The 17,285-nt window shown below is 35.8% G+C and overlaps 1 protein-coding gene across 1 annotated transcript; it reads right to left on the reverse strand.

Annotated features, from left to right (window-relative positions):
* Positions 1-15,457: 15,457 nt before the first annotated feature.
* LOC113278747 (protein DMR6-LIKE OXYGENASE 1-like) lies at positions 15,458-16,564 on the reverse strand (the record flags this gene model as incomplete). The annotated part of the gene is made up of 3 exons (XM_026527505.1): positions 15,458-15,712; positions 15,840-16,158; positions 16,509-16,564. Coding segments are annotated over 3 exons (630 nt in total), but the record flags the coding sequence as incomplete, so codon positions are not given.
* Between the last annotated feature and the right edge of the window lie 721 nt (positions 16,565-17,285).

The raw sequence follows: 17,285 nt of genomic DNA on the forward strand, positions 1-17,285 counted from the left end.
CACAATTTCACTTCACACAAACCAATTTCGCAGCATACACGCTGATTTCGTAACAAATTTCTCATTGACAACAATTTTGACCAAATTTAATTGAACCTAGATGGATGATTCCAGCTTCGTCCAATTTTAAATGGGTAATAAGTAAAATTGCCATAATCTTGAGCATGGGATAAGATTATGGAGAAATTATGAAGCAGGTGAATCCAATTTCAAAATCAGTAAAAAAAATGAAACGAAAGAAAACCTAAAATTAGTAGATAGAAATTGTAATTACCCTTTTTATGGTGGCGATTAAGAAAAGATTTGATCCGGGTTGGTGGTGGTGGTGGTGATAAATACTTCTGATTGAGTCGACTTGGTGTTGATACTGACGAGGATTTTTGGTGTGGTGGAATTGATGGTGGTGCTGGTGGTGGTGATGAAATTTTTTTGAAGAGGGAGTTTGATTTTCCACGGTGTTGATGGCGGCGATGGAGAACGAAAGCTGGTAGCTTTTCAGATCTGGTTTTTGTGACGAAGAAGACGAGAAGAAGACGAGAAGTAATGTGATACGAAGGGGAAGGGTAGTAAGGTCTCTCCCATTAAAAAAATTCTTCTGGTCATTTGACCCAGGCCTAATATCTACCTGTCCATATGGCCCAAAAAATGTGCGCTTTTGGCTATATAGCCCATTTTCTCAATACGTTTTAGTGGATGGAGCCTTCCAATATTAAATCAACTGAGCATTACATAAATTCAAATAAAAATATTAGTAATTAATTAAGTTAGTGAGATTTCAATAGCCATATCTGGACCGTGCTTTTGTGTGTTGTGGAAAGAGAGGAACAAATTTGAATTTTTGACGAGATTTTGCTTGTAATAAATCCAGAACTACTTTGTGTTCAAAGATATCCCTGTTGATTTTATTCAGCCATTTTGATTGATTTTCTTTTTATTTCATCAGAGTTTTTTCAACATGAGTAGTCGATTGTTGAATTGGCCAGAGCATTTGGTAGATTTAGGAGCAACAGAGCTGGTATGTGAGTACATATCTGCATCGACGTGGATCCGACGTGCAAGATATACAAAACAATATATTCATGTACATCTTGATACACTACTTAATTCCATCGATTTGTTGGACTGAGCCTATGGTAAAGTTGAAATCTTCAGTTTAGAATGAGACTCCTTCAATCGTTACATTCTTTGAGCATTAAGAAAAATATAATAAAATAGACTTAATAGTCCAATGCGTGGATGATTCTTTGCTATATAAGAAGAAAATACGCAATGCCTTGTGGACGTAATAATTAACAATTTTTTTTTATCATGAACCGCTAAGAAAAACTGCACCAAAACTTACTTAGATGAGACGTTGGATTTCATGCCCACATACCCAAAAAGGTTCTTTTTTTTTTTTTTGAGATCGGCTTTGCGCTTTGGGATGTTCTCAGTAGATTTACTAATATCTTACTCTACTACTCAAAAGTACTCCCTCCGTTACTTTTTAATAGGTCAGTTTCTTTTTTTTTTTGAGAAAATTAAGAAAATTAAGAGAACTAATTATTGAAAGCGGTCATCTAGACGCTTGTCGATAAAAGAAGTGAAGTGAAATGGTCCCCATGACACTTGTCAGCCAAAAAAATAAGTGAAATAGTCCACATAACACTTGTCATCAAAAGAAGTTAAAAGAAAAATGGTCCCAGAAAATTAAAGTAACATTTGATTTTCACAATTAAAAAACTGATCAATTTTTTTGAAATATTTATTTATAAAAACTGGCATATTAAAAAGTAACGGAGGGAGTATGAAATTATCCGACAAATTATTACATCATGCTCGTGACGTTGGGCTTATGAATTCTGTTAAGTGGTCACCCTATAGTTAGTGTGGTGTCCCTTCGTTACATGGTACCCATACCTTTAAAGAAGTACCTACGTACAATTAGGTGGAGGTGACATGATGGCATAGGTTCGCCCCATAACTAGGATTACGTATGCATTAGGATGTCATCTTTTATCCTCTCATATAATACTTGGATGGATGCGTGGTTGTTATTTTAATACTTCTCTTTGACCATCTTGCTCTTGGCTTTTATCATTTGGACGGTCGTGCAATCCTGCATAATGTAGGCTGCAGGCGGCATTATTAGTAATCACTTTTTTTTTTTTTTTTGGTATTTTTGGTATTTTTGATCGGTAAAAATAAAGAAATATATTAAAGACCTGCAAGGAGTAGGAAAACAAGCTCAAGAGCTACAAACTGACAACCCTACTAAAACAAAAGCGACAAGCTCTCGACACAACCCAAAAAACCCCAAAAGAGACCGCCGCAAAAGTCACGTCAAGAACTAAAATAAAAACTCAAATTGATGATGATGGAATCAAGATTTAGACCCTTCGTAATCTTGATACTACTACGAAAAGTTCTTGTTTATTCTTACGATTTGTTTTTTTAATTGCGGAGGCTGTTTTTAATTACTCCATAGTTAATCTTCTAATTTCTCAGTGATTTTAGTCTCATTACTTAAAGCCAAATTGCCCAAACTGGGTCGGAAGTGGTCTTTCGTTGATAGTTCAAAATAACTAGGAATTACTAGCTAGTCCAGAAATGAGGGAATCGGTTACTGGCTAGTCCACTCCTAGAATTGATTTATCCTCTAGTCCAAAAACATGTTTTGGGACCAGAAACTTTATCCCCTAGTCCATGCACGTGCGGTTTACAGAAGACCAGTTTTCAAATATTCCCAACATACCCTTCTGCAACTCAAAGTGACGAACATAAAACCAAGTCAGTTTCTTTCCTCTTTTTTTCTTCTCAGATCGGTTTCTCTCACTCTGCGTTTTGGATAGAATCAATTTCTGGTACTGTTTCTCAATCATCTTCATCTGAGCTTCGAATTAGGTTCTTCTGAGTTTCGAATTAGGTCATCTGAGCTTCGAACCAAGGTATTTATCCTTTCAATCATCCTTTTCTGCTGCTGTTCTAGAAATCTTGATGAATAATTAGGTTTATTCTGATCCGATTTCTATCAGGATAATTGTATATGATGTACATTGTTATCTTTTTATGATTTCGTTTTATGATTTCTGTTTTATGATGATTTACAATGTCAATTCAGTTTCGAAGTAATTTCCGTTCGTTTTTTAAGTAATTTTCGTGATTTTTGTGTGTTTCAATTAGGTATTTGAGCTTCGAATTAGGTTTATCTCAGATTCGAACAAGGTATGATTTCTTTTTATGATTTCTGTTCTGTTTTTTGTAATCTGATTTTTTGTATTTTATACATTTTTCTGCTGCCGTTCTATTTAGTTTCATTAGACAGATCGTGTAGTATGTATTACCAATACGTACTGCATATAGCGTGCTCTATTTTCATTCTACAGTAGATGCCAAAACATATGAATATGAGTCAGTACATGCCAATATGTACTGCATATAGCATGCTCTCTTTTCATCCTACAATAGATGCCAATACATATCAATATGAGTCAGTACATGTCAATACGTCCTGCATATGACATGGTCTCTTTTCATCCTACAGTAGATGCCAATACATATCAATATGAGTCAGTACATGTCAATACGTCCTGCATATAACATGCTCTCTTTTCATCCTGTAGTAGATGCCAATACATATCAATATGAGTCAGTACATGTCAATACGTATTGCTTATAGCATGTCAGTACAAAGACTATTTTTGTTTCATCTCAGTACATGTCAGTTTTTACAGGGTTAACATGTCTGACGTTGCTCCCAAGCCAGACTTCTCCATATATTCTCATGTATACCATAAGAAATATCATTTTGCATATGAGGTTACATCGTTTTCAACTTTAGAGGATTTGAAATTTTGCCTCTGTAATATGTGGAGCTGGTTGACTCCATCGACTATTCTGGTTAACTATTTCCAGAATCAAGCGATAGTTCCTGTTCTTGCCGATGTAACACTCCAGGGCATCTCTGCATTACATTCTTCAAAGCAATCAGCTTTCTTTGATTTGCACGTGGATGTAATTTCAAATGGCGCATCTAGGCGTATGGAAGTTGACAGTAATGCAGACTTAGTTGTCAGTGCAAAGAATAGTTATTTGAAAGAAGGTAAAGAAGCCCCAAGAGTGTTTTTTTTCCAGATGGTTGGGATAAGATTTTTGATGATACATATCAATTATTATATGGTGGTGTTGATGTCGTACGTATAGCATGCCAAAATACTGCATGAGAACTGGATATGAGGTAATTAAGAAGCAGAATGACCTTGAGAGATTCACCGCCGTATGTAGTGTGAAATGTTGTTCATGGAAGCTTCACGCAACTGCCATTGGTAGTTCTATTGATGTTTTAAAGATAAAGGAATATGTGGGAAGGCACATCTGTGGCGGTGGTTATATGTTGAAGAATCCAAGAATTACAAAAAAACTCATGAACAGTCTAATTCATGAGATGGTCAGGCACAACCCTCGCATAACACCAGCAGAGATCATAGATTATCTTAAAGTTGGTGGTGGCATCGAAATCCAGTATCACCACGCATATCATGCAATTGAGTTGTCGCACAAACAGATTTTTGGTAATGATGTGAAGTCGTACACTGATCTTTCTTGGTGGGTGAATGTTGTTAGGGAAACAAACCATGGGTCATTTATTGATTTCGATTTCAATGATGCTACAAAAAGATTCAACAGACTTTTTGTTTGCTTTGGAGCTTGTATAGAGGGATATAAACTATGTCGTCCCATGATTTTCTGTGAGTGTACATTTCTCACTGGAACTTTTAAAGGAGGTCTCATGGCAGCAACATGTCTTAATGGCAATCAAGGTAACTGGTTCTTTTTTTTTTGATATGTAGTGTCTGGTAGTTAGATCACTCATATTGACCTTACTTCACTATCTGACAATGAGTATTGACCATACTACATACTACATATTGACCTTACTGAGTATGAGATAAAACATACTTCATGTGAAAATGTAGTGTCAATCAGTTGCTTAACATGTCATTATGTAGTGTCAGGTTTTCACATATCAACAAAGAGGTAAACCATACTGCATGTCAATATGTAGTGTCAATATTAGTTGCTTAACATAACTAGTAATTCCTTTTTGCAGGGTTTTATCCGTTTGCGTTTGCTTTAATACCCGGTGAAGACAATATCATCTGAGAATGGTTTTTCAAGAAACTGAAGGAGGCTTTGAATGATGATCGCCCAATCACTTTTATGACTGACCGAGGTGAAGGGTTGGTTAAATATATTCCCAAAGAGTTCCCTGATTCTCATCAAAGATATTGTTACTTCCATTTGGACAAAAACTTACTTATCGCAAAGTCTGACGAAAAGTATAAGGAAGTGACTGATGCTTTCCGAAAGGCGACATATGCTCTTTCTCCTGCAACATACGAGGAAGGTCTTCAAGAAATGGTTAATTTGGGAAGGCCTTGGGTTGCTGACTACTACCGCAACATTCCAAAATAAAAGTGGTTCAGTGCTTTCTTCAAGGGATGTAGTTATGGTTACACTTCATCTAGCATTGCTGAATCGTTCAATAGCTGGATTAACAAAGAGAAGCAATTACTTGCGTGTGCGTTCTTTAACTCGATCAGGTTTGTATCAGTTTCTTAGTCACAGTACAAGCTTATATTAGTTTTCTTTTTGTAACAGTATTAGCATATATGTTCTGTTAATCTACGTATATTTTTAGTATAATATACTTGCTATTCCCTTGTCGTGTAGGATGCGTATGATGGAAATGACGTCAGAACGTCGTGAAGAGAGTCTCTTGATGGACCCAGAACTGCTAACCCCTACGTATCAAGCCTTGCTTGAACTACACATCCAAATTGGCTGTCCCTGGAAAGTTATCCAGTCAGATGCTAATAGTTATGAAGTGCATTCTCCAAGGTTAGCGTTTACCCCTAATCTCTATCATCTGAATGTTATTTACTTTCTCTTTCTTTTTTTTAAGTACCATGTTTTTGTGAGAACATATTAATATGTAATATGTATATTAGGTGTACTGAAAAATAACATATGAATATGTATTGTGCAGATCTCATATGGTAGATATAGAGAGAAAAACTTGTACTTTCCAACGATGGCGCGTTTATGGTTTTCCATGCTCGCACGCTACTGCAACTATTACTATATATGGAGGAAGGATTCTTGATTACGTTGAAGATTATTTCAAAGTTACCACTTTTCGTAAGATATATTCAATAGCTATTAGACCCGTTCATAACCACGACAGGTATGTGTCTTTAATCAGTATATTTTCATATTTTGCATAACAATATGTAATGGTAGATACTACTTACACATGTAATAGCAATTGAAACTGTCAACATAAACCTACTTACATATGGATGTTAGATACTGATATGTAATGGTAGATACCACTACATTTTTTGATATTTGTTTTTTCAGGAACAATATACCGTGTACATATTCATATGTAGTTGTGGTTCATTCCATTTATATGATATTGTTTTTTTCTCACAGGCCCGATGAGTATCACGTAGACGATATCGTTCTCCCAGCAGAAGTAATTAGGGCTCCACCAGGCAGGAAAAAGGGGAAACGTATTAAGTCTGCATATGAGACTAGTAGAAAATCTGTCAAGTGTTCAAACTGTAATTTGAAGACTCATCACAACAAGGAAACATGCAATCTTATCCGATAGTATGAACTTTCTGAAGAATGATTTTGTGTCAGGTATGTATTTCAGTCAGATACATATTAATGTCTTAATTAAGTAAGTATGATACAATACAATGTACTTTTAAGCAAGTAGTGTTCTGATTTCTCTTTTTCTTTCATCACAAGCTTGAACGTGCAGCAAAATATTATATCGATGGTGTTGACAGATTCTTTTTCCATAATTCTTTCCTCTAGCCCTTGTTCTATTCTACCGTTTTCCTTTTTGATTTTGTCAGTACCAACTGAATTTGGTTAATAAGTATTTCATTTACAGTACATACATTACAAGTGTACTGAAAATACTGTTTTTGTTGTTTCTTAGAACATCTTTTGGTTTTTGAAACATTATAAGTCTATCAAAATGTAGTTATTGTAGTTATTTTCGAATAATGAAATATGTTGTTAAGTCTATCAAAATATCAGTATATATCACCAGTAGTGAAGTATTTACATACTGAAATTACATGTCAGTATTGTAGTGTTAGTATCTACCACTACATACTGATATGTAGTGGTTGTAGTGTAACCATACTAGATGTTTGTAACAAGAAAACAATCAAATATGTACTGGTTTGTGGTTTAACCATCTTCAACTAAGATTATTTAGAACATATCATAATTACAATTCCACAAAAACTTTTGTGGTTTCAATCAGGTTAGTACATATTAAAGAAAACAATCGGTACTTACTGATATGTAGTGGTTACTTTAATTACGATATGTTCATGCTGATTCACCATTTTAGTAATTGTGATTAGTTTTAAACTTTTTGTGGTTTTCCAGTTGATTCACCATCTTCGCGGGGGTCGAGGGGGCAGCGCCCCCTCGTATCAACAACACAAAATCATGTTTAAGTAACACAATTGAAATATCACTACATTAAAGTTAAACCCAAATTCAAATTAAAAATCACTACATATTAGATATACCAAAAAAAAACATGTTTGGAAAAGCTATATGTTTTTGAACATTCTTGAACTCATGAAATGAAATGTAACCAAAAATAAAAAGAAAAGAAAATAGGTAAATAGTGATATGTACTGTCAGATTACTTTTAGAAAGTAAGACTATTTTTGTGTCATCTGCCAACTGATTTCTGGTGGAGATGCTTTCAGCAATTTGCATGCTAACGGGACCCTTTTGTTACGAATCTTCGCTTGCACTTCTTCATCATCTCCCAAAGGCACTCCCACATATTTGCTTTTTGACTTCATCTTCATAAAATGCATCACAAACAGTAGACAGTCTGGCGATCCCCCTTGTTGAGGTGCTTCACATTCATTCACTATTACATTCTTCATTGTTACTTTGTTCTTCTCCACAAGTACACGTTGATAGGTACGTACATGTAATCTGCCATTTTGCAGGCGTGTGGATAACAAATACCTCCCCATTCAGCCTTAGAAGAATTGTAGTGGTTGAACACCATTTTTTCGCAGTCATACTCAAGTAGCGTCCAATGAAGATTGTGGTGGCACATTGGTACAAGAATCTTCTTGATACTTTCATCCATCGCCAATATTGGTTTGTAAACAGAATCATGTGCTGCTCCTTTGAGGTTATCCGGGAACTCGACATTGTACTGAAAACATGGATGTACTTGAAATAGTTTATATCTAATTTTTTTTATGCAATATCGATATGTAGTGTACCTACCCCTACATATTTTTAATTTTTGAATATGTGTGTAGTAAATATGCAGTGTAAGATAACAACTTACCCAAGCGGACGGATCCAGATGCAACACAGGCAAGTATTTCCTGTATACTTCGTGCATCGGTTGCTCATTCTGAAATTTGGTGTTAAGCTTGTATTGTGCGTAGTTGAGAAGATCTTGTTCTAATAAATCGTTCTGCACCAAGTCATCAACTGTAGTTCCACTTACACAAAGACCACCTTCTCCCACTCTCCAAGCAATTGAGCTAGAAAATAAACGACGTAAAGGTTAGTATTCTTTGTGTAACAGTACATACTGATATGTCTTTCTCAGTATTTTTTATACAAATATGTATGTATATCAAAAGTACATACACAAACTAATAGTACATATCAATATAAAAGTGTCAATTGAGAACTCACCTAATTTTTTGCATTATTGATGTATGTGGAAAGAGTACTCTTTTGTTCATCGTTCATGTCATTATAGAATGGTGATTTAGTCAGTTTCCGGAAATACTTGCGCAATTTAAGCTTTCTCTTTTTGTTTAGCGGTATTGCTTCTGCTGCTGCAGCTTTCGGTCCTTTATATGATGGTGAGAACTTACTTCCACTCTCATAAATATCATCTACCTTCTTTGCAGGATGGGAACGAGTAACAGGTCTGGTGGGTGTTGTTACCTGCTGCTTTTCGGGCTTTGAAGCGCGCTTTTTGTTCACTTTTACCATTTTTTGTTTCTGGCTTGGGCTAAACTGTTCCTGCATTTTTAATCAACATAAAAAAAATATGTAAATATCTATATTGCATAAAACATAGTTACATCACCTAATCATTTTTGAAAGCATGTAGTGGTATATGATTGTATGGTATAGTGATTTCTAGTGCTACCATACTGATATACATATCAGTATGTAGTGATTTGTAGTGTAATATTAACTACACAAAATGAGATTTTTAGTACATATCATTCACCTGTGATGGAACCTCCAAAACATCTTGCGAGGGGACATCCAGAACATCTTGTGATGAAACATCCAAAGGATCTTGTGATGCAACCTCCAAATGACTTTTTGAACTGGTTGTAGGTATGTATTCTTGTTGCTTACCTGTAACTTCACCTGCATCTTTCGGTTCAATGGGTTCTTGTTGCTCAGTTGTTTCTTGTGGAATTTGTAAAGGCCGCAAATCTCTTCCAAACAGATTATCAAATTGTTCTCGTAAGTTAATACCAAAAAGACCATCGTTGTTATCTGGAAGGAGGTCTGCAAACTCTTCGACATAAACACCAATGCCAGAGTTTGCCATTTCTATAAAATCTGGCATAGACAGCTTTTCAATGTGTTCCAAACTCGACATCATAGTAAACAAAGGTACATCCAGCAAATGAAACTCTTCCGCCGCCAATCCGGCGTTATACTCTGCAAATTTCTGCGAATTAACTACAACTGAAGCCTTCGTTTCTAGCATAGTTGTAAGCAACTCCTTTGCTGCTTCCTGCCTAACTTCAAGTTGATCAACCTGCAAAAATCAATTGAAACTGTCAACAAAAACCTACTTAGCTTGATTTTTGCTATGTCTACCACCACAAGAATGTACTGTTACATATAAATATGTTCCACTACAAGAATGTACTGTTACATATCAATATGTAATGGTAGATACCACTACATATTGATAAGTAACAGATAGATATTGATATGTAACATAGATAGTGGTATACAAGAATGTACTGTTACATATCAATATGTAATGGTAGATACCACTACATATTGATATGTAACAGATAGATATTGATATGCTACTTAGACTACGTACTGATATGCTACTTACCTGTGTGTTTCTTTGTCTTTTGCCCTTTTTCTTGTATCTCTTTGACTTTTTGCTCCAAATTAGATTTAGCCCAATTTTTAACCTCAGAACGCGGAACTTCAACATCATGGAACTTCAATACTGAAGTTGTTGACAATTCAACCTCAGAGGTGGCATTAGCATGAGTTTGATCTTTCGGTGTTGACAAACCAACTTCAGCAGTGTTGACACTAGCATCTGTTTGATCTTCCGGAGAACCTTGCATTTCGTTCTCAACTATTTAGTCCACATTCAACTCTTCATTGGGGTTTCTTGGAGTAGGTGTACATCCCAAGCTAACATAATCTTCCTGGCTGGCTTCTCTCTGCAAAGGGAAAGCTTTCCGGTAAATATCATGCAACATGAACTCAAGCTTTGAAGCGTCAACCGGTTTGCCCTCTTGCTGCATTGTATTGAATTCACTCCATTTGGAAAATATTGTACTCCTCAAATCATCGTATTTAATCTTCCAATCTTCTCCCACCAATACTGAGTCCTCTTCTTCTTTCTCTTCTTCCTTCTCTTCTTCCTCTCCTTCTTTCTCTTCTTCCGATTCGGAATTGTCATCTAAACAAAAAGCATCATCATTTGCTTCCTGTTGAATCCTTCTTGAAATACGATTAAGGATTTGTCTTTCTTCGTGTGTGATCTCATCTTTGAAATCAACATGGAACTGGTACAAATCAAATAAATGTAAAAAAGCAACTACATATTAGATATTACCAAAAAAAAACATGTCGTAGTTCTTTCTCTATTAGATACACAGGGAGAACTACATATCAATATGTATCATCACAAATTGATATGCTAATAACTACTACATACTGATATGCTAATATGTAGTAGCATATTGATATGCTAATAACTACTACATATTGATATGCTAATAACTACATATCAATATGTCGAACTACATGTACTTATCAATATATATTTTATTATGACAAAATATGTACGGCAAGTTTACCTGATACTCAGAAAGATCAATATCCTTTAGGAACTCAGCACATATCTTTGTATGATTCCACCTAGCCACTCTTGGCACATACATTCCTGCAGGTTCTGTCACTATATCCTCGGGCGCCACCAAATGGGTATGCTCCGCAAACCATGGCTGCAAAATATTGATATGCAGTATTAGATATACTATCAAAATGTAGAAAACACATAAAACAAAAACATTTTGAAGTAGAATAAACAAATAAATAGATTCTTACCAACAAATAAATAGCACAACCATTTGTGCGTTCTACGGATTCCACGTTTTCATTCAGCTCTTTCTCTAAATGAGAATGGATGAGGTCAGGCCATGAAATATTCTTAGCCTTCTCAAGATCAAGAACGAAACCAATATATTTTTCAGTCAAAGCGTTTGCATCACTTGTAGCGAAAAATAATGAAGTGCACATATACAGGCAGATAAGCCTAACAAGATCTTCGGCATCTTCCTCGTCTTCTTCAGAATCTTCATTTGATTATCACCCACGCTTTGCAGAGACTCTTCATCAGACTTCTTTTTTTCAGATTAATTGGTGTTCGTTTAAGGATTTTCAAGATTGCCTTCACAATCATTGGCCTAGTCACTTTATCACCAGCTTTCATATCAGCAGGAAAAGTCCTTTTGAAAAATTTGTTTCACGCCATCCACTTTTTTTATTGACTTGTGTAAGCCTATAATCAAGATATTCCCTATTTGGAATTCTCGGCATCCCATAAATAAGTGCCATTTCTTCTGGTGTGGATACTAGCTCATTCGGTTGGCCATGCCTTTTAAAGACAAATCTAAGCTTGTTTGGATCTTGACCCCTAACGTAACAGCGTAACATTTTCGTCATTGCATCTTCAATCTTCAACCAATGTTCCAACTCAAATCTTGTGTACCAGAACATTAGGAACAGGTTACCGAATGATGCTTCAGAAATCATCTTCAGCTGCAACTCACTCAACTCAAGGTTTTCAGTGGACTTCGCAATAGCCTTCTTAGTGGTCCTAATAGTCTTCGCAAGCCCCCACAAGCCCCTGAAACCGCCACGGTATAAACTTCGTGGTTTTCCATCTCCTTTCTTACGCTTATTAGCACCTACACAATAACAAGAACCAAAAACTATTACAGTACATATCAATATGGTATATCAAATATGTAGTTACATCATCAATATGTAGTTGTAATATCTACCAAGTCTTGAAACTACATATTATTAACAGCATACGAGAATATAAGTATCTACCTCTACATATTGATATGTAATATGTTATGAGAGTATAAGTATTTACCTCTACATATTGATATGTAATAGTAGATACCACTACGTTATTTTAACTACATATCGATTTGTAATAGTACGTATGCATATGTATCTGCTTTGATACAGTAAAAATGTAAAAACACTTAATACCAAAAACAAGCACAACAATGCATCATTACATACTCATAAACATATGTTATTAAGGATACATATTATTCATACGCTTTGTTCTTATATGTAGTTGTACTACATACCTTTACATTTGCTTTCCCCCCTTTTGCTTTTGGTGAAGGAGTAGCAGCTCTCAAGGCAAGTGCTTCCCCTTCTCTTCCCTACACCATATCAAATATGTAGTTAATGTATCTACCATGAACATGAAACAACTACATATCAGATACCACAACATACTGGTAATTTTATAACTACATACTGATAACTACATATGAACCACAATTTACGGGGGTCGAGGGGCAGCGCCCCTCGTTATTAAGAATTATCTTCACTTTTAACATTACAAACCTTCTTTCAGGAGCGCTTTTGCTTTCCCCTTTTTGCTTTTCCCTTTCCTTTTGGAGAAGGAGTAGCAGCTCTCAGGACAAGTGCTTTGTTCCCCTTTGCTGGTGGTGAAGGAGTAGCAGCCTTTGTCGTTGTTTTTCCTTTTGCTTTAGTAGTTGCCGCTGCTGTTTTTCTTTTGCTTTTTGCTTCAGGAGCAGCAGCTGCTTTATTTCCTTTGGTTTTTGCTGTTTTTTTAAACCAAAATTTTTGTACACATTACATATTACAGGCAGATAATAATATGTAGCACACATATCAATTTGAGATGCTATCATTACATATCAATAAGTACAAATTGCAGGCAACATATTGACATGTAGTACAGATATAAATTAACACGCTTTAATATGTATTAGTTAAGCAACACTACATTTCAAAATGTACTGCACATATCATTTTTCGAGATGATATCATTACATATTAAATAACAGCACTACATTTCAATATGTAATGTGTACTACATATAACTTGTCACTATGAAGTACAAATTGCAGACAACATATTGATATGTAGTACACATATCAATTGACATACTAGATTTTAGTATGTATTAGTTAAACAACACTAGATTTCAATATGTAACAGTACATATTTCAGGTTTTGGAAATATTGCATGTCAATATAAAGTACAAATTAGGCTTTTGAATTGATTTACCTTCTTTCTGACAAACCTTAGTCATACTTCTTGTTGTGCGAGATTTAGCAGGGGAGGGTTCTGTTGGTGAATCATCAGAAGATTTCCTTCTTATTTTCACTGGTGAAGGAGATTTAGCAGCAGGTGAGGATTCTGTTGGTGAATCTTCGACAGATTTCCTTCTTCTTTTCGCTGGTGAAGGAGATTTAGCAGCAGGTGAGGATTCTGTTGGTGAATCTTCGACAGATTTCCTTCTTCTTTTCGCTGGTGAAGGAGATTTAGCAGCATGTGAGGATTTTGTTGGTGAATATTCGACAGATTTCCTTCTTCTTTTCGCTGGTGAAGGAGATTTAGCAGCAGGTGAGGATTCTGTTGGTGAATCTTCGTCGGATTTCCTTCTTCTTTTCGCTGGTGTCGCTGGTGTAGGAGACACTTCAGTAATTTCTTCTGTAATCGTCCTCTTAATTTTCCTACTTGTACCCATTTCTTATTCAATTGAATTAGGTCAGGAACTGAAATAGGAGACGAAACTGATCAATTTTGATTTGAAACTGAAATAGGAGGTGAAACCGAGATGTTTTGAATTAGGTCTGCTGTAGATTGAAAACTGTTTTTAAAGGGTAACCTAGTAATTTGAACTTCTTTTAAACTTTTTTGGACCAGCCACTAAATGATTTTTCCCACTGGACTAGCCACTAAACCGTGTCGGGTTTAGTGGATTAAACAGGAAATTCCTCATAATGCCAGAAAGCTAAGAAGCCAAAAAAATACTCCCTCCGTACTTATTTTAAAGGCGGAATATTATTTTTTTCCTTGTACCATTAGATAGGCGGAATGACAATTTCAATATGACTTTTAACTATTTTTTTCTTATTTATGTTACTTGATTATATCATCACAATTGGATTTATACAATTATATCAAAAGAAATTTATTAACCTAAAAGAATTGGCCCGCCGCCTATATATGTGGTCGGGAGGGAGTAGTCCGTTTACAGTGATGACATGCATGTTACATTGACAACTATCTGTCGGCATAGTTATGAAACCGCGTTTTTCAGGTACGTAATCAACGTGACTAGCGTGGCGTCAACACATACAGCGTGTCATATACCTGCTTATATATAAGTGTCGTCGTCACGAACTCCACCTTGGTCCACCACAACTGAACACCCAGGTACTATTCATTCATCATTTGCACAACAATGTCGGCATCGCTATGAAACAGCATTTTTCAGTTTCAGGTACGTAATCAACATGACGTCACCGCACACGCGATCCAGGCTTATATAAGTGTCGTCATTACAAACTCCAGCTTGAGCCAACCAACCAACCAAGTATGCATGGTTTTAGGTGTCATCATTTATCACTTCGTCACCTTGTCATCGTAAACTCCTTGGCCGTTACCTCTGACGTCAAACAACGAACAATCTTCACTCTTTGTTATTTCTTTTCACTTGTAATTATCGGATTAAGGTGCCTTCCTCAGGGACGGACCTACCCCGGGCTAAAGGGGTTAAAGCCCGGGTGGCCTTGCTAGTCCACAAGTCTAATTTCTTTTTTGCTCTGACCAAGCTTTTAGCCCAAGCTTTAAAAGAAAATTTATACTTCCTGAATCCGTCCCTAGCCTTCCTTTCCTTTAAGTGTTCTTTCTTTTATTCTTCCTAATGATCAATCAAAAAAAACCAACAACAAGCCATCTTCATCTTGGGAAGATTAGGCCGACTAGCACCCTTTAACCTTGGGAAGATTAGGCCAGCTAACACCCTTTAACCATAAGAAAAGGATATCAAAACTAGTGGGGACTTTTGAAAATTTTCTAAATTCCTCACCTTGCGTTTTGTTAATCATTAGAAGTTGTCTTAAAAATATCTAAAGTAGTTTCAGTTCCCAGTTTTTGATTCCAAAATTTTCCAAAATATTCAGTGTAAGTGAAATCCTTATAATGTGAAAGATGCTCGTCATCGACCAATTGAGAAGCCGGTCCAATCACAGCTTCTTTAGATGGACAACAAAAGGTTGGGATAGAAAACCTCTCTTTGTCGCAGTTTACAACGGCCCGGTGAAGAACGCTTTTATACTTGTCCTTACTAATAGCCTGAAACTTCACACAAAAAACAATTTCATTTAACATACAAGATACAATTACTCAAAAATTTGGTGCCCTTGAAAGAGTATAAAATACAAGCATCTGTTCTTATGTGGATCAAATGACGGATAAATACCTGTATTTGATCACCGATATTAATAATAATCGTATTAGGTATAGGATGAACGGCGATCCATTTCTCATCCCGAAGGACTTGCAATCCAGGAACATCATCTTGAAGGAGGATGGTGATAGCATTGGGATCAGTATGACCAGGAAGTCCATAAATAAGCTCTGGTTCAGGACATGGGGGATAATAATTTATAGCCATATGTTGACTATGATTACTAAGTACTTTTTCTATGTAGTCTCTGTTAAGACCTAAACTCTCTGAAATAGCTCCTAATAATTTTAATGTTAAGCCTCGAACACTTGTACAATACTCCGCCACATCACTTCCAGAAATGTGTTCACAGTAAATAAATAATTAATCTATTAAGGTCATGGGGACCATTTCACTTATTTCTTTGGTTTACAAGTGTTATGGGGACCATTTCACTTCACTTCTTTTATTGACAAGTATCTAGAAGACCACTTTCAATAATTAATTCTCCTAATTTCCTTAATTTTCTCAAAAAAAAAAAGAAACTGGCCTATTAAAAAGTAATGGAGGGAGTATATTGGCAACTACTACTAAAGTACTAAATTAAAGTCTAACACGTTATTTTTCTTGCTTAAACAGTAACGAATCTATCGAAAGATATATAGCAACATTAAAAAAAAAAACTAAAACGTCAAATCCTACGTGAATGATGATGGCTTAGTAGGCCAATCGTCGATATAATCTTCAAGAGGAAAACAATGAAGTTATTAAGAAGAGAATTAGGCAAAAGAAGTAGAACTGGAAGCCATGGATGATATAGCATGCAAAGAAGTGATTCAGGAATCGAAGGACTTTGTTTGTTTTCTGAGTGTTGGTTGTGGTAGAAATGAAGAGTCTTTGCAAGGCATTTATAAATAAGCACATTGGCCGCATAATCGATACTGTACTAAGATTCTAACTTTACTATTCTTCTATTATCATTTTTATTTTTATTTACTTGAAAAGGATTCCTGATAAAAAAATATTTTAAAAACAAGGGATTGCTGACTTTAATGTCGATCGTCGCTTTTATTTGTAAGGCCTGGACTGGAGCATGGTGCCCGTTTCTGTGCCAATTGCAACTTTCGTACAATATCTTCTTTTAATTAACGAGACAAAGGTGATATTCACATCTATTGAAATGGAAACTTGAAGTGTGTGGTAGTTTCAGCAATGGAGTTGCCGGGCCGGCATGTGAGTTGAAATCCTTGAATGAGACTCCTTCAGATGGACGGAATCTCACTAATATCCTACTCTTTCACATACATGTGTAAGTATCCTTGGATGCATTACATCATGCTAATGACGATATAAATTCTGTTAAGTGCTGACTCTATAGCTCGTGTCGCGTCCATTCATAAGGCCAACCGCTGTACTAGCTACAGAATAACTTCAATTTTAGGTGGTGACATGCCTTCATCATGTGGTCCAATTCATGAA

The sequence above is a fragment of the Papaver somniferum genome, chromosome 5 (assembly GCF_003573695.1).
Source record: "Papaver somniferum cultivar HN1 chromosome 5, ASM357369v1, whole genome shotgun sequence".
Taxonomy (NCBI): domain Eukaryota; kingdom Viridiplantae; phylum Streptophyta; class Magnoliopsida; order Ranunculales; family Papaveraceae; genus Papaver; species Papaver somniferum.